The sequence below is a fragment of the Rutilus rutilus genome (genome assembly GCF_951802725.1).
Source record: "Rutilus rutilus genome assembly, chromosome: 9".
Taxonomy (NCBI): domain Eukaryota; kingdom Metazoa; phylum Chordata; class Actinopteri; order Cypriniformes; family Leuciscidae; genus Rutilus; species Rutilus rutilus.
Window position 1 is genome coordinate 13749566 of NC_140223.1, and position 19019 is coordinate 13768584.

The 19019-nt window shown below is 38.7% G+C and overlaps 1 protein-coding gene across 3 annotated transcripts in view; it reads right to left on the reverse strand.

Annotated features, from left to right (window-relative positions):
* Positions 1-19019, reverse strand: part of LOC311297570 (leucine-rich repeat and fibronectin type III domain-containing protein 1-like protein) — a 116849-nt gene that overhangs the window by 43850 nt on the left and 53980 nt on the right. For all 3 annotated transcript variants that reach the window (XM_084419926.1, XM_084419925.1, XM_084419924.1), the window contains exon 3: positions 2478-3868. In XM_084419926.1, coding sequence (XP_084276052.1) covers positions 2478-3856 — 1379 coding nt within the window. In that variant the 5' untranslated portion in view covers positions 3857-3868. The remainder of the gene's footprint in view (positions 1-2477; positions 3869-19019) is intronic.

Genomic DNA, 19019 nt, shown 5'->3' on the forward strand with positions numbered 1-19019 from the left:
TAACAGTCACACAATAAATTCAGATTCAAATTCCTACTCAGATAGCATGCAATTTCAGATGCACCACATGTCTACGTTTTTGTTCACATTTTGCCTCTACTTTGTTCCGATGTTTGTTCTCTTTGTTGTCATGTGATCCCCACATTTCCCTTGTGGTCATGCCATGTGTGTTTTTTTTATTATGTTCTCATTGGTTCATTGGTTTCAATACATGCAGGTGTTGCTCAATTGCTCATTAGTAGTCTGTGTATTTATAGCCCTGATTTTGCCTTGTGTGTTTGTCAAGCTTTATCATATTTTGATGCTGCAGTCAACTCCTGTGAGTTTCATGTCAACACCATGCTTTAGTCAAGTTTAAGTTATGTTTTTTTTTTTTTTAAGTTGTTGCTTTGTTTGTACACTTCTTTAATCATGAAATTAACTGCCTTTAGGCTTAGAAAACTGACTCTGCTTCAGTGGAACCATTACAGAAAGCGCAATGTTACACAAATGAAAACAAAAGCAAATGGCATGAACACAAGGGAAATGTGGGGATCACATGACGCATGAAAACAAAGAGCCCAACTAAACACCAGCCTTACAATAGGCAGCCTTTCATTTATGGGATAAAAAATAAAAATGCATAAAGTGACATGTGCTGGTTCAGTGTTCTTGTCCCCTCCAGCTGTCCTCTAGTGTGAAAAGAAAACAGAAACCTATTTTGATGTCTCTATTCGTCTGTTCTGTTGGAGAGGCTGTTCAAGGTGTAACTCTTAGCGGTCAGTGGTACATGCACTTCTTGTGGCCTGTCAGAGGGAAGTGTGGCCCGTATCATCACTGATAATAGAGCAAAAGTGCATGTCCAAATCCAGCATAGCCTTTATGGATTTTTAATTGTTTTTGTACGTATTTACCCGTATCATGACTCTGACTTTAATAGAGAAATATGGTACAATGTGGCCAAGACAAACCTATTGACACCTATTGACACGCATCTGATTATTCAATCAGAAGGAGGAGCATTGTGGAGATTTGGTTAAAAGGTCAAAAAAAAAAAAAGAAAAGAGAAAGCTTAAGCAAAAGTGACTGGATGCCTTTTTTTAGAATCAATCGCTCTGCTTTAATGCGCATGAGGTTTGGCAAGCTGGACTTCTCCTTGGGATGACCCAGTTTCCCAGAATTTCACAGTAATCCACTCTTAAACGTATAATTCAGCTAAAATTTTTTATATATATAAAAAAAATTGAAGTGCTGCTTATGCTCTACTTATACATGCGGTGTTGAAGTCTTTTGATGTTATATGACAGCTTTATATTTATCAAAATTATTATTTGTTATTCCCTTTTCTAAAATCGTCCCCTCTGGACTCCTTTTGTGCTACACGAAAGAAAGAAAATCATATACTGTAGGTTTGGAGGGACATGAGGGCAAATAAATAATGACAGAATTTTCACTTTGGGTGTACTTTAGCAACTTTAATATTTTGGGTCCCTTGAATAATTTTAAGCAATATTTATATTATCTGCATAGAGATAGCAATGTTGGGAATGTCATTAGTATAATTAATTTGAATTAATGTATAATTTCCATTAGTGCCCCTTGCCTTTATCTTCAAATCCAGCATGTACAGAATGTTCTTGTATCCCTGAACTAGTGTCATTGATTCATAAAGCCAAATTATCTTTCATCCATTCAGTTTTTCTTTTCTTCAAGGAAATGTGTTTAGCTTTTATGGCCATTCGTTTCACTGTAGCATATTGCCCAAGGTTGTGAGATGGATGCTAATTCACGGTCTTCCCCAGCACCCAGACTAATTAAACATACAGAACAGCTGTGAATGAGAAGATATCACAATTGCTGTGGATTCTAAACATTAGAAAAAGACAAATTAGCCTGGTTTGTGCCCACCTCTCCCAGCACATATTTTGTTTTCTCTTTCACGTCAAAAAGAATCATCTGTTAGTCTGACCATAGAGTCATCTTCTCTGATATTTCTGTTTTCTTTCATGAATGGGATTTCTGAGGCTCAAAGAACATTGAGCACAAACACTTTGAATTTTGGATATCCCACAGCTTTAGAAAGTGCTCTGGGAATACATGGTCCACAAAACAGTGCAACTTCTGACAGATGAAGCAAAGATTTTCTCTTTTATCGTGACAAAGACATCCTGCAGTGCAATACAGATAAAGTTGCACCTGCCATTTTTTGTCATACTGAAAAATGAAGCATAAGGCAGGTCCATGGAGATGAAGGCCTTTGATTGTACAATTAAACAATACAGTAAATAAACAGCAGCAATATTTAAAGCAAGTCCCAGTAATGAAATCAATTGAGATACTTAACAACACATGAACATCATATCATTGTGATACACTTATATAGGAGAAGGCTAGATATGTTATTAGATGCACAATTGCACCACAATAACATTGCCATGTTAGCACAACCATTTAGCCTTCTATGTAATTAGATTTCACGAAATAATGAGACATCTTACCTGTAGACCAAGGTGTCATCTGCCGAGCTGTTGTACTGAATCTGATACATCCTGATTCCAGGGAAATGTTGTTGCGAAGGCCACCTGATGAGTGCAGAATTTGCCGTAAGCTCAGCAAGTACCACCTTCCTCTCCTGAGACCTGGTCTCATTGCTGACTGATGAAGTCGACTTAGCAGAGGTTAGAATATCGGATGGACCTGGATCAGGTTCTCGGATTCGGTTAGTGCTGTTAGCTAAGTGTGGCAGCGGGCTGACCACCAGCTCCACAGTGCCTGTAGATTCCCCCGCAGCATTTGACGCAATGCAGGTAAAGACTCCCGTATCCTTCAAGGAAGTGATGTTGATCTCCAAGCTCCCGTTGCTAAAGCTTAAAGTACGGGAGGTGTTGGCGATTAGACGGCCCTCTGGGGAGATCCAGTGAATGTCTGGGTCTGGGTCCCCATTGGCCTTGCATTTCAGGCTGGTGGGTTGACCTTCCATGACAAAGGTTTTGGGAGATTTCCTTGTAATCACAGGGGGATCGCAGATGAACTCCTCTTCTGGAATTGTCCAGAAGTACTTTGCCATAAGGTCGGGAGGTGAAGCGCAAGTTTCCAGGTCATCCTCTCGCGTTACCCTTCTTAGCCAGAGTAGTTCACAGTTACAATGTAGTGGATTCCCTCCAAAACTTAGGACGAGGGAGGAAAGGGGTGACCCTTTTGACTTGGCATAAACTGGTATCCTAAGGAACAATGGGTCAGGGGGTATTTTCTTTAGCTTGTTGGATGTCATATCCAGACGTGCTAGTTTGTGTAGGTTCGAAAAGACTCCTAGAGGGACGTGCTCTATGAGGTTATGGTCCATGTTGAGAGTGTTTACATTGGTGAGGCGTCCTATAGTGTCCCATGGGATATCCACCAGGTTATTGTACGAAAGATCCAGGTCCTCAAGAGTCCCCAAAAAGTCATCAAATGCATGTGGCGAGATGTTGTGCAGTTGATTGTTGGCAAGGATAAGGTGCCGTAGGTTGGTGAGTCCTCGGAAGTGGTCGTCCGTGATGACGCTTATGCGGTTACTGTCCAGGTGCAGTGCACGCAGTCGCTTAAGATCAGCAAAAGCATAAGGCAAAATCTGGCTGATGGTATTGCGGGACAACGTCAGGTGCAAGAGACTGGTCATGTTTGCGAAATCCCTCCTCCTTACTGCGGTGATAAAGTTCTCTGTGAGACGCAGCTCCACTGTACGCCGGTCGATGACTGTTGGCACAAAAAGCAGGCCAGTCTTGGCACAGAGGATGGCTAGAGATGGCGACAGGTTCTGGCACATGCAACGCTTGGGGCACAGCTGCCCCGAAGCAGACATTGCCAGCACCAGAAGGGAGAAGATCAGCCACTCCATCTCTCGGGGGAACTGCAAGACAAGCAAACACAGTGTGCCAGTGTGATAATATGTACTCCACAGGTGAAGTTCTAAGCCAATGACTTTGTAAAATGAGAAATGTCACTGTATTGGATGAATACATATCAACAACATCACGTTGCTAACACTGGCCTAGAGTTAGGGCAATAGTTTGTAAAGTATTGTTTGTTTTTTTTGTCACTATTGGGCTCTGTATACAAATCCACAATCAGATTCATATTTGTTACAGTCCTGCCCCTGTTCTTTAACTTTTTTTTTCTTTTTTTTCTTTTTTTTGAGAAATCTAGGACCGACTCATTGGTGGGCTGGATTGCCCTAAAGAAAACCAGCTGCACATGTGGCAACCTATTTAAGAAGCTCCTGGATTTTGTCTAGTTCTCTCTCATTTTTGTTTTGTGTATTTGTGTGAAGAGTGGGTTCTAGACATTATTTGTTTAACTTTAAATAAACCTATATTTTCTCTATTGAAACGCATCTTGTGAATTGTCCTCTTTATGTTATGACTTTGAGCCGGGTCGTAACAATGTTCTTTTTGGGATCTCAGAGATTCCAAAGCTCTATTAATACCCTGGAATGTGTACTTAACAGTGATCAAGTGTATCAAGTTGAAACTTCATGGCTTATTTTTATTTTTTATTTATTACTTTATTTCAATAGGGACAGTGCACAAACATGAGTCCAGCCAAAAGCTGCAAAATATGCATTGCAAATACATATGTATGCATACATATATACACCCATAAAAGAACACTAGATACCTATTTTAGGGATACTTCCAACCCTGGCAGCATATATATATATATATATATATAAATGAATAAAACAATTTATTACATTTAAATATGCGACCAGCTCTGGTTTGTTCTAAACCAGTGCTTAAAGGGATAGTTCACCCAAAAATGAAAATTCTGTCATCATTTACGCACCCTCAAGTTGTTCCAAACCTGCATGAGTTTCTTTGTTCTGCTGAACACAAAGGAAGATATTTGGAAGAATGTTTGTAACCAAACAGATCTCGGTCCCCATTGACTACCATAGTATATATTTTTTCCTACTATGGAAGTCAATGGGGACCAAGATCTGTTGATTACAAACATTCTTCCAAATATCTTCCTTTGTGTTCAGCAGAACAAAGAAACTCATACAGGTTTGGAACAACTTGAGGGTGAGTAAATGATGACAGAATTTTCATTTTTGGGTGAACTATCCCTTTAACCATAATTGTGAAAGGCTTTATAACATGTACTGCTTTAATTTAAATTGGAAACATGTCAAAACAATCAAATTGATCCCAAACAGAAAAAAAAAGTGATCAGAATGGATGGCAACCACATTTCCAAAATAGTGCACTACTTCTATTTAGTAAAACTGAGAGGTGAGGCTTCAATAATATCTGGCTCTGAGTCTGGGCTTTGACTAAAAGAGAAATAATTTGAAGGGAAAATAATAAGTTATTTAAATTGCTCTCATTTGTTTTAGACATACATTTTGGGGCCTCTGAGAGAGAGAGAAAAAAATGATATCAATACAATATAAAGGTTAAACAAATAGGTTATTTCTTTCACCGTGCGTCACAGCTTACAAGATACACTGATGTCAAAAGTAAGAATCCTTTTACCTCCGCAAAAGCAGAATATGGCTTTTCAATGTTATGGTTACACAGTAATGTAGAATCAACTCATAAGTAGTTTGTGTGGAGATGATGCAAGGTGGCAGAAATATGTAACCTCTTGAAACTACATTAGCAAGTCTGCACTGCAAAAAAAAAAAAGAAAAAAAAAAGAAATACAGCATGTTTTCCTATGTTAAACTATATTCCTTCGAGTGCAAACATAGAAATATCAGAAGAAAAAAGAGGCCAGTAAAAAAGATAAAATCACACATATTTAATTGTGTTCTCCTCTCAATCACAATACAACCAGTTTTCATTTTACAGATAACATTCAATCAAATATCTGCACTTCATGAAATGTGTGCATCTCAGCAGGTCTTAAGGTAAGCGTAAAATAGAGATTAATCTTTGTGTATATTAAGCTGCCACGCGACATTACGGAAGCAAATCTGTCCTGCTGAAACAAAGAAGTATTTTGCTGAGATGCATCTTGTGATCTATTTAATAGATGTATAGCTGTTATTGTGGTTATGCTATGACATCATACAGCTGCTCCTCTTGTTGACAATATTTATGACAATTTCAGCTGCTATACCGTTGGTTTTTACAACATAACGGTCCATGTGAGACTTGTTATTGGTCATTAAATTGTGTGTGACTTTGGAAAAAAGAATCATACACATGGAATAAATAAATAATGCCACTGTCTTCAATATGTTTTTTTTTTTTTTTTTATTTAGGTATTTAGTACTTAGAAATGAACACAGATTACATCCAATGTAACCATAGATTTAATTATGGTTGCCTTGAGTGAGCCAAATGGATTTGCATCTCATACAACACAACATAGGCATGTATATATAAAAAAAAAAAAAAATTCTGATAAATTCTCTCATGGGACTTCTTCGAAGACTTGTTTCATAGAACGTTATCTCTGATGTAGGCTACCCATCTGATTTGGCATCCAGTTAAATGTGTGTTTTTCTGCACCACTGGCGTCAGCAAAAAGCCTGCTGTTCTTTGTACTTCATTACTGAATTGTATTTATTTAATTGTTGATGATGTGATATGATTCTGGATTGTTCTTCAAAGCTCCTCTCGGATTTGCATTTATAACAACAGGTCTGTAAGCTCAAAACTGAGCAGAAGTAAGCCTATGTTTATGTAACTAACATTATTGGATTGCAGCTTTAAAAACAGTATATAAAATACACAATTTATAATACCATTCAAAGTTTGGTGTCACATCCAATCTGTGTTAGTGTTTTGCTTGAGGTGGACTTTACTTGAGTTAGTTTTGCGCTGTTCTCAATTCAGTTTCCGGTGTTTTTCATGTGTTCCACCTGTGTCTTGGTAATTATTTTGTTTAGCCCCAGGCTGTGTCCGAAATCGCCCCCTATACCCTTAAATAGGGCACTATTTGAGGGTACAGCCATTTGTAGTGGTGTCCGAAACCATAGTGGACGAAATCAAGTGCACTCAATCAATTCCATAATGCACCACAATAACGAGTGTGTGACTGATGTATGCTCAAAGGCTAGATAATACCCATAATGCACTGTGAGGGTTGTGCTGAATGAATTCCTGCGTCTTGCCAGAAGATTGCGCTCACAGCTGAATCAATTTTGAACACATGTCCATTGTGTCTGTATTTGTAGCCCTGTTTTTGGTTCAGTCTTGGTCTGATCTCCTCATTATGTAAGCGTTTTTTTTTTTGTTCGTTTTTTTTCTGTTTCTCGAGTTTTGTTTCCTGTTAGCCTAAGAAGTGTGTCCCTGGGTTTATTTTGATTACGAAGAGAAACTGCTTGCAAATCAAGCTCTTTTGTTTTCGTCTTTGTTTGCAACACCTGCATGACATTTGGGGGCGAAGTGACACATTTATAAAGTTACAAAAGATTTATATTTCAAATAATTCTTGAAATTAATCTTTTGAATTCTAACCCTCTATTATAAAATTTCAGCATGTTTTCTACATTTATCATTTTAAGAAATGTGTTCTGAGCACCAAAATATAAACATAAAACATATAAGAATGATTTATGAAGGATCATGTGACTCTGAAGACTTGAATAATAGCGACTGAAAAATGTAACCTTGTAAGTGCAGGAATAAATTATATATTTTTTTAATTAATCCAAAAAGAACAGTTAAAATAAACAGTCAAAATAAATAGCTCTTTAAATTGTAATGATATTTCACTACACACACACACACACACTTTTTTTTACTGTATTTTTGCTCAAGAGACTTCTTTCAAAACCATTAAAAAGCTTACATACCTCAAACATTTGAACGATAGTGTACATTGTTTTTTAAAAAAAAATTAACACTTGTTGAAATGCAAGGGCAAAGACAATGCAAATAATTTTTTATAATGTATTGGTCATGATTCAGACAAAGAATCCTGAATATCAAAAGAATATCAAGAGTCACTGAATTAAGCTAAAGCCACACCATACACAATATATCGGAATTTCCACTCAGAATTAGTAAAATATTAGTTCATGGCAATTCAGATACAAACCTAAATACCCTTCAGAACAGTAGCCAGTCCTTCTTCTTAAACGTCTATATCTGTAAGCAGCTTAGATTTAAAGAACGAATGGTGGATAAAACTAACTGAAGTAGAAGGAGAGAGAAACACTTCTCCACTTTACCCTGATGTAAGTGAGAGGCGGTAAGTGATTTCCGGAGTCTTTCTACCGTTCCGTGCCTCTGCGACTGACAGAATTCCTAGCCCAGAGAGCTGTGATGCAATGGAGATGGATTACCAAGTCCATGTTTCTTTCTACCAGAGTGCCCATGGGCCCTGTGAGGTAAAAGTGTGGTGAATCGATATGAACTTCCTTTTCCTGGAAGGAATGGAGAAAAATAGCCTTACAGACTCTCAGAACTCTGATCAGATGCACCATTATTTTTAGCTTGTTTTGTTTTTGTCCGTCCATTCAAAGCGGCTGAAAATTAGTTGCAACTACTTTGCTGCAATACAACATGTATCATCATGTGACTCAAACCCCTTTGTGCTTCAATCAGTGTCATCCAGTGGAGAGCTCTAGAATCAAGCAATCACAGTAATCATATGCTGCCTCGGGACTCGAGACGTGACCCGCAGGGCGGATGTCATACTTGTCTGTCACTCACAGTGTGCGCCGAATTATGAACTGAACGAAGGCTACTGAATAGAGCTTTTCAATTAAAAATTCTCAAAGGATTTAATTTGGCACAATGGAGGCCCAGTTGGGTGTCATCAAAGACGGAGACCCCTTTGGGGTGCACCAAATTAGCTTGCGAAACCGAGTAAAAATATAAAATACAACTCTGAGACCAGCAGAGACACAGACCTGAGCTTTTACATGGGATATCAGCTGTCTCCAGCACTCATTCATCTTGGGTAAAATTATGCCCATTAGTTCATGTTGCTATGACAATCCAAAACAGAGAGTGCATTAATCACATCCCAGTATCAGGCATTTTATCTTAACAGTGGGCCTGTGGTTTGCTTCTCAGTATTGAACACTGATCTGAATTATATCAACACAATGACAACCTGCAGAAACAGGCGTTTTTTCGGAGCCAAAATGCTTCGAATACATAACGCATTCAAATAACAGCAGTTATCCATTTCCACTGTTTCCATGGCCTTTGAATCCATCACAAATCTTCCTAGTTACTGAAGGCCTCATTTGACTGCAGATGTTCCCTGGTTCATTAAACATGGCTCAAGTTTCCAAATGAAATGCAGTGGATTATATTCACAGTTTGAAAGTCCTCTCATAGAAGAATATGGAGACTCACAGACTCATGCAGGATGGGTTGTTAATTGTTTGTTCTGTGTTAAGTCTCAGAGGGAGACGATGCCCTGAATATCCTTGGCACTGGATCATGAGTAACTTCCAGACTTGTTCAAAACAGTTCTTTAGGTGGTCTACAAAATCCACAGGTCCGTTAGAGAATTGTTTGTTTCGTTTGTGGTACTCGATAGCATTAATTTCACAGAGCTCAAGGTGTATTTAACCCTGGAAATGTATTTAATTAGTAACGGGACAATTTACAAATGGTTCATAAAACATTAAAGGCCCCGTTCATATGTAAATGTATTCCTAAATATTTGAAAATGTAATTTTCTCTAAATCTTCTTGGCTCTATTGATACATAGAGCCAACCCATAGCAAGTCAATGACAGACAAATTTCAAATTACAGGAAAATGTACCAATCATATCAGCCCTCTAAATGGCTGGGGCTTGTTTTCACCAACTTTATGACAAGTTATGCCCGCTATGAGGAACGTGATAAAAAAAAAAAAAAAAAAAACAATCCGCTGATGAAATAGCTAGTGCTATTCGCTATGGAAACCGCAAGCAGCATCAGTGAGGAGGACATTGTTGCTAATTTAGTATCCACGGCATTTTCAAGATTAACGTTTAAAGAAAAGCTGGATTTAATCTGCAAAGGAAGACCTACACCAGAGCTCAATTTAGTGCAGAAAGCCAACACTTTTGAAAGCATTTCGGCCCCAGCAATCAGGCCTTTAAGCGAAACCCCAGGATGGCAGCATCAACCAAGAAGGAACTGTTTGCTGTTTGGGTAAGTTATTTAAAATCGAACAGGTCACGTGCCAAAATATTTAATTCTGGCAGCCGCTGCCACTGTTTTATTTATGTCAAGCTTCATTTGAGAAGAGTAATTTTGCAGAATTACCGGTCAATCTGAAATTTACCAACTCAGCAATCATTATGCACATTTGCTGTAATTCTGCATAATAGTTACATTTTTCCCCAAATAAACCATACGTTTATTACGGTCTGTTACAAACATTTAATCATCAGCTGTCTAATGATATTATTAATTATCAACATTGGTTCCAAAATGCCACGAACGCTGTTCACTGTCTATGATGCGGAAGTGTCTGTCGTTAATTTGCTTTGGTCTGAGCGCTAAATTAAATTTTGTTTTGTGTGTCATACATTTTGCAACCTGACCAAGTTGTCACCATATTCAGCTTAAATGCACTTTGAGATTGTGTGACGATGCAATCATTTGTAATGAGGATTTGCATTTTATTACATTTAGTTTTATTTTGGTGACAACCCTCAAACTCACTTCACTGACTGCTTGTTGCATTTCTAGTCAAAAGTAACTAATGCAGTACTATTGAAGAGGACATGGAAAGCAAGGCTAATGTTATGCTGAGTTTATTTTTTCCCGACGAGGGAAGGCCAAGGTTCAAGTGTCACACTAAACTATTCTGACATGTTGTTGTTGTTGCCAACACTTATACACTCATATGCTAATGTCCACACACATAAGTACAGCTTTAACCTACTTTATTCATATTAATGCTGAAAATCTCTATCTCTACTTTGTGTTTGGTAAAGGTCACACTGTAGGACACAGAATAAATGAGCATGGAACCAGGTGCACATAAACAGTGCAAAAGGAAATGACAGTAGGAGGCAAAACTTAAACTATTTTTAAATTGAAGAATCTTTACCTCCTGTTGGGATCCTGAATAGCAAAATTATGCTAAGAGCACCAATAGATTGCTTGGTTCAAATTTTTATTTTTCACTCGACACCCATCAGTAACTGGTAAAATGTTTTACACGTAAGGTAAGTGCATTAACAGATAATTGCAATTATATCTTTTTAAAAAGTTTCAGTCTGTATTTATGTCCATCTTTGCAGTCTAACCAATTCATACAAATAAAATAAAAAGTCCTTGATCAACATGCCAGCTGTAGCCTATATAAAAAGGTTGGTCGTTGAATTTGTCAAATATGCTGAGAATGACAGGTTTCTGAATCCTGCGCCTCTAGTGGCCAAAATAAATAAAATGAATGAACGTTAATAAATTAATAAATATTTTTAATTAATATATCGTGGGTAGAATTGTATAACCATGACTAAGCTCATATCTGTTTACCCTGTATCGTAGAGTCTGTTGTTGTCATTGTCAACGTGCATCTTCTTTGTCCAATTATTTTTTGGAAAATTTGTTTTCTATTTTTGCTTGTATAGAGCTGTCGTTGTGATACTTAGACCTCACTGTTCCTCCACTGACTACCCTCACGGCTGTCTGAGTGACCAAAGAACTACTGGTATGTAAAGTCTTTGGAGTGACTCCCGCCAGCGTTCGCAAGGACCCGCCCCCTTTAGTCACTGTTGCTATGTCCGACAAACCATGCCGCTCTCACGCCACACGTCATGTTCTCACACAGTGAAAAATACATCACGGAGCAAAGAAGACACTGACAACGCGCTGACAGACAGGACAGAGCAGCTTAATTTCGATATGAAACAAAGACTCAACTTTCAGATTTAAACAATTAATACCTTTTTGTGGCTCTAATGTGTCGAGACAGATCGCTGTAGAGCTTCAGTTAAAGCTGCTCGCGAACCGATCATCAAATCCTTCTGGTTAATTTATAGCATCAAATAAAAATGAATGAACATCATAAGGAATGTTGTTTCAACTGTGGAAAGACGTCACACCGTTCTTTTAGTTCAAATCCACCGACGTCAATCTACTAACTCTCCTGACAAGCTTTGTCAGACAAAATGGCGGATTTGGCGGATTATGATTGGTCAGATCGCCTGTCAATCAAACTCCCTGTGAAGGATGAATTAATGAAAGGTCAATCTAGAGTGGCATAAAAGTCGCATGAATTCCAATATGACTGCATTTCAAAACAATCCGACTTTTATCTGATTTAGGCTTTTTTTGCATATCCAGATTTTATCCAGGTGGATTTTTGTAAGTCTGGACGGTTGTCTTTTGCATCACTCTTAACGCGACACACAACAATGTCAAAACCTGTGTGTAAGGCATAATGATTTTGGCCATGACTACAGCATGGAACATCACAATACCAGTCTCCTCCGCCGCTGAGGTTTTCTTGTGAGACAGAGGAGTTCCGCACTGCGACTCGACATATTTTTCCTGCATGCGTTTTGAAAGCCTCATCAGGGTACGCCTACATCATTAGCAAAGCAACCCATGCACAGACCTGAGTCACATTTGAGCAAAAAAAAAAAAAAAAAAAATGTGCCCACTTTTGCTTAGAAACCATATCTATGGTCAAATTTCCAACTGATGTTCGATATTATTATCAATTCCGGATTTAAAATGTCTCTTGCATATCTCCAGGACTGATTTGCCCTTTTAAAACACTGTCTGTGAATCTCTGAGTAAATGCTACTGTCTACTTGAATCTAATTCTTGAATCTAACCACTTGAATTCTAAATGAATCAAATGTGAATGTATTAAGCTTTTATTGAGGCATTATGGCCGTCCTTGTAGAAAGCTGTGACTGTGCAATATTTTGTTCTGTAGGTTTATTAGCAGCTGCATTCATTGATTGCCAATCAACATCCCCAGGCCCTAACATACTGTATATTCCAATATGTTAGCAATTTTTTTTTTTTTTTTTAAATATAATTATAGCTTTTAAACATGTAGAATTCATGCAAATTCCTTCCCCATTGCCTTGCAACAATTCTAAAGAACTTTTTGAGGACAAACTTGCAAATGCAACTTGTAATACAATGGGACTCGGCCTGCCTGTAATATGGTTCTTTTAGTTGTTTTGGAGTGATATTCCACATCCTGTTTACTGCACATTTCATGTGCTCTCATTTTTTCTGTCATTGATGTCTAACTTGTTCCCTCAGCTCACTATTCTGAATAGCAAAATAAATACAGAGGCCTATTTAGACTAGAAAAAAAAAAACTAAAACTGCCACTGAACACAAGATTCGCAATTTGACATCATGAGCTCCAAACAAAACTCAGCAAAATAGAAAGGAAGTTTGCAGCTGTCATATCTTATTCTGTCATCCAAATCACTTCTTTGTGGAGATTATACAATTCCATCCTTTTCAACTAAACAATGAATGATGTAACCATGTGATCTGCAAATCCATCATTGTTAAATAAACCTGATACACAATACATGAAACAGTGAAGTAAAGCAAAGCAGGTCCCACATTTTTGCACACAGTATATGCATTATAAGTACTTATTTTGTGGAGCAGCTTGTGTTAATGTTAATGTAATAAAGTATATTCATGCAGTAAGGACATGATCATATGGGCGCGATGATGTGTTAGCAGTGAAAACTAAACTGTTAGAGTCATGGCATTTTCTCAGCCATTAAACATGAAGGTCAACCTTCATTGCACACACAAACACACAAATAAGATCTTATCAACTCTTGAGACAGTAATTCAACACTCCAGAGCCCACGCTGATTTAAACCCCAAACGGTCCCTCTTCCAACGCAGTAATCTTTCCCTAAACAAAAACCAAATCACTGATGTTTACGGCCATGTAAGCAGGGCATTACATCACCAGAAGGGACATGCAGCAATATCTACAAAAGTGAATATAGTGTGTCTTACAACTATTACAATTACTCAACTCTATTTAATAAAAAAAATTAAATTAAAATTAAAAATTAAAACAACAACAATAATAGTAATAATTGTCTAATAAAAGTATTATCTGGCAAAGGGGGCCAAGTGGACTGCCACAAAAATCGCCTAAAAAAGGGTGTACAATGCCCTGGAATGAACACCAGTCCATTTAGTCCATTAATGCCTTTCAAAAGTACTCTTATTAAACTGATATGAGGTTTTTGTTGGACAGACATAACAGACAGCCTGAATGGATGTATTCTCGCCAGAGTGATTTATACTAATGCATCTGAATCAAAACCTATTGTCTATTCAAACTCCATATTGAAATCACTGTCAAATGAGTTCAAGAGGTTTCGCAGTGAGAAAATCACCGCACAGCGCATCATTGTTATGATTGATCGCTTATATAAGTGCGCTCAAACAACAAGCCTCTATACCGACTGATAATTATATCAACTCAACGGCTTCATCAAAAATGCTGAGATAATTTAATCTGACCCAGTTTGTGTGATTTATTTTTCTAGGTCTTGAACTCAAGATGTATTTTTCAAGTCAATAATCCATCATAAGATGCTTAATCCTGCCCTACAAACATACTCGGCGTTCAGCCGTTGTCCTCTCGGTTTGTCTAACTCTTCATGATGTGTTAGTTTCATAGTGAGATTCAACATAAGGAAAATGTAACCAGCGCATAAAAACTCTGTGCCCTTGAATGACTAAATTCTGCTGGGCGTTCTGCTGATGTTTGCTTTAATTAGCGCAGCGCCGCCTGGATACCCTCAGGAAAAGAATCTTGGCAGAGAAGCGACTGGGCTCGGTTCTGAGATAACCTCTCTCAGTCAGTGAACATATAATATCAGTCAACTCCCTGCTCTACAGCCCAAATGACCCTGAAACGCTCTGCCGCCCATCCTCTCCAGATACTGTCATCGTCTACTTTCTTCTGTAGTGTCTGGGCGAGCATGTGAAGCTCTACCGCTGAATGAGGTCAGCCAGACAGATGTGGTCTTGACACATTACCGCTGGTTAGCATAGACAACCTTTCAGACCCCTACGGCTATTCATTCATTGCCCACAGCGTGATAAGTTAGTTATATCAGCTGTTGCTGCCCTAACTCGCCATGTTTTACACTCCTACTGTATGTGTGTATTAAAAAAAAAACAAAAAAAAAACAGCCATTCTCTAAACCGCTTGTCGTACGTAGGGTTTTCAGAGTCTTTTTGAGGAAGACAAAAACAAAACAAAACATCCATTCTCCAAACCGCTTGTCCTATGTAGGGTCTTTAGTGTCTTGGGCCGAGGAACAAAACAAAACAAAACAAAAAACAAAACATCCATTCTCCAAACCGCTTGTCCTATGTAGGGTCTTTAGTGTCTTGGGCCGAGGAACAAAACAAAACAAAACAAAAAACAAAACATCCATTCTCCAAACCGATTGTCCTATGTAGGGTATTAAGGCTCAATCCCAATTCACCCCTTGCCCCTACCCCTTGGCCCTACCCCTCTGTTTTGCGCGTTCCCGTGAAGGGGTAGGGTTGTCTCAATTCTCTTTTGGTTGGAGGGGTAGGGGTAAGGGGAAGGGCCAGATAGCCCTTGAAATTAAGATTTTTCGGGACCACACTTCAAACGAAGGGGTATGAAAAATGTACCGCCAATAATCATTTTCTTTGTCACATTCAATCTTGTGTTCATATTTACAGTCATGTTCTTCAAAGAAACGGTTGCAAAAAAACGCTAAAGTTCGTTAACAATATGACGTGTGTAAAAAGCAGTTTGAAGCGAAGTGGACGCGCGAATGAGGCGAATTCGCGTCCACCGCGCCGCGCTAAACGTCTCATTCGCGCCGCAAGACCTCCAGACGCGCTTAAACGCGTCTTAACATTGAAATCACTCGCGCCAGACGCTCTATTCACGTTTGGTGTGAACGCGGCAGCATTAGGCGTCGAAGATATCGTCATCTCCGTTGTTTTCTGCGAACTTCAGAAGAAAAATGCAAAAAATAGCTGTAACTCACGCAAGACTACAGCTGACGACGGCATCTTGGAAGTTTGTGATAAACATTGGCGCATTTCCTGTGACGTAGGCGCTATATATAGCGACGACGTATAATGAAAGTAGTGGTGTCCCATTTCTTAGGGGAATATTTTCACCCCTACGCCTTGGCACTCTGTTTCAAGGGGCAAGGGTTAGGGGTAGGCGAAGGGTTAGGGGTAGGTGAAGGGGTATAAAATAGAATTGGGATTGGGCCTTAGTGTCTTGGGCCGAGGAACAGAACAGAACAAAACAAAACAAAACATCCATTCTCCAAACCGCTTGTCCTATGTAGGGTTTTTAGTGTCTTGGGCCGAGGAACAAAACAAAACAAAACATCCATTCTCCAAACCGCTTGTCCTATGTAGGGTCTTTAGTGTCTTGGGCCGAGGAACAAAACAAAACAAAACAAAAAACAAAACATCCATTCTCCAAACCGCTTGTCCTATGTAGGGTCTTTAGTGTCTTGGGCCGAGGAACAAAACAAAACAAAACAAAAAACAAAACATCCATTCTCCAAACCGATTGTCCTATGTAGGGTATTAAGGCTCAATCCCAATTCACCCCTTGCCCCTACCCCTTGGCCCTACCCCTCTGTTTTGCGCGTTCCCGTGAAGGGGTAGGGTTGTCTCAATTCTCTTTTGGTTGGAGGGGTAGGGGTAAGGAGAAGGGCCAGATAGCCCTTGAAATGAAGATTTTTCGGGACCACACTTCAAACGAAGGGGTATGAAAAATGTACCGCCAATAATCATTTTCTTTGTCACATTCAATCTTGTGTTCATATTTACGGTCATGTTCTTCAAAGAAACGGTTGCAAAAAAACGCTAAAGTTCGTTAACAATATGACGTGTGTAAAAAGCAGTTTGAAGCGAAGTGGACGCGCGAATGAGGCGAATTCGCGTCCACCGCGCCGCGCTAAACGTCTCATTCGCGCCGCAAGACCTCCAGACGCGCTTAAACGCGTCTTAACATTGAAATCACTCGCGCCAGACGCTCTATTCACGTTTGGTGTGAACGCGGCAGCATTAGGCGTCGAAGATATCGTCATCTCCGTTGTTTTCTGCGAACTTCAGAAGAAAAATGCAAAAAATAGCTGTAACTCACGCAAGACTACAGCTGACGACGGCATCTTGGAAGTTTGTGATAAACATTGGCGCATTTCCTGTGACGTAGGCGCTATATATAGCGACGACGTATAATGAAACGGTGTAGTAGTGGTGTCCCATTTCTTAGGGGAATATTTTCACCCCTACGCCTTGGCACTCTGTTTCAAGGGGCAAGGGTTAGGGGTAGGCGAAGGGTTAGGGGTAGGTGAAGGGGTATAAAATAGAATTGGGATTGGGCCTTAGTGTCTTGGGCCGAGGAACAGAAAAAAACAAAACAAAACAAAACAAAACAAAACAAAACATCCATTCTCCAAACCGCTTGTCCTATGTAGGGTTTTTAGTGTCTTGGGCCGAGGGACAAAACAAACCAAACCAAAACAAATCTATTCTCCAAACCACTTGTGTTGTGTCTTTAGCGTCTCGAGCCGCAAAACAAACCAATACAAAAAACAAATAAAACTTCTAACAAATCCAACTAAGTACAGGACTGTTTTTTTTTTTTTTTTTTTTTTTTTTTTACACGCAATAATATTTGAATTAATTAGTAATAATATATAATATTAACATATATAACATTGGAAACATATATACCATTTTTTTATGCAATAGTTTCACAGCCCTAATTTACAGTACACACTTGGATTGTAACAGTTATGTATTCCACCCCTTAAGGAATAAATGCATAAAACAATGCTGGGCACTGCACCAAAAAGTACAGCACCATTACTCACAAAACATCATAAATTGCATGTGTATTTCTGCCCTATACAAAACAATTTAAGGACATGCAGACACAATCAACTGCTCTATATATGTACGGTACATTGACAGCACCATTTAGCTGACTTCATTCACTCAATGCATTCAGAGCACCTGCATCGGTTTCACGTGTGTCTGTGGCATTTCGGTCATATTATACCAAATGATGTTTCGGACTATAGATGCGACATTTAGAGTCAGCTGTCACTGAAATGCATTGGACTGAGGCTATTACCCAGAGGGCCTCACCAGTCAGCTCTGAAAGCATCATGTTTCTGGAGCTTTAAAGAACCCTTCACGTTGAATTAGGCAAGGGTATGTGCCAGACCGTGGCAGGCCTGTTTTCCAGAAGGAACATACCTACTTCTTCTGTATTTCATTTTTTCCCTTTAGTTGACCTCTGACCTTAGCTGTGACTGTGTTGAGCTGGATGTAGCTTTTTTTTCACGAATGCTACTAGGCAGCAAGCAACTGTATTTATTTTTCTTATACAACTATGACAGTAAAAATATGAATCTCTATGCCACCAAGTATGAGTTATGACTAATGACTAAGGCAAAATAACAGCTAGAAACAGCTGTGGGAGGATATTGAATAACAGAAATATGAAAATTAGCTAGCAGTTTGAGTCGAATATAATACATGCCTGTTCTGTAACATGCAAATGTAAAAATGGAAACCATTAAGTATAAGAATATGAGCTGAGGAGAATATATATTTATATTTTTTTATTAACTTACAGATTCCTATTTTAATGAAAAAGTTAACTCTAACAGCGTATCTTTGTCTTTTTGTCCATTATATTGCCACTCAAAAACAACATCATACGCCGCATAAAATCTAAATTGAATCGTGTGGAGAGCTTGGTGTGCCTTACAACTTGATTATGTAAACACATCATATCCAGATGATTAGACAATAGAAAGCAGTGTTTGACATGGATGTGTTTTGAATCACAGATCTGTCATTTTTGGATATGAAGTAATAAATGAGGAGGAAAAAACATTCTGATTTGTTTTCTAATCTTTAGAACCGACTGTCTGCACTGTCATTTCACAAGTAATGAAATCAGATTGGTTTGTTCAGACAGTGTAGTCAATATCCGTTACAGTACATGGTTTACAAAGTAATGGCTGATGCATTGTGAAATGTATGAAGCTTATATGACATTGGGCATAAAGAAGTCCAGGCTGAAACATGTCCAAAAACAAGAA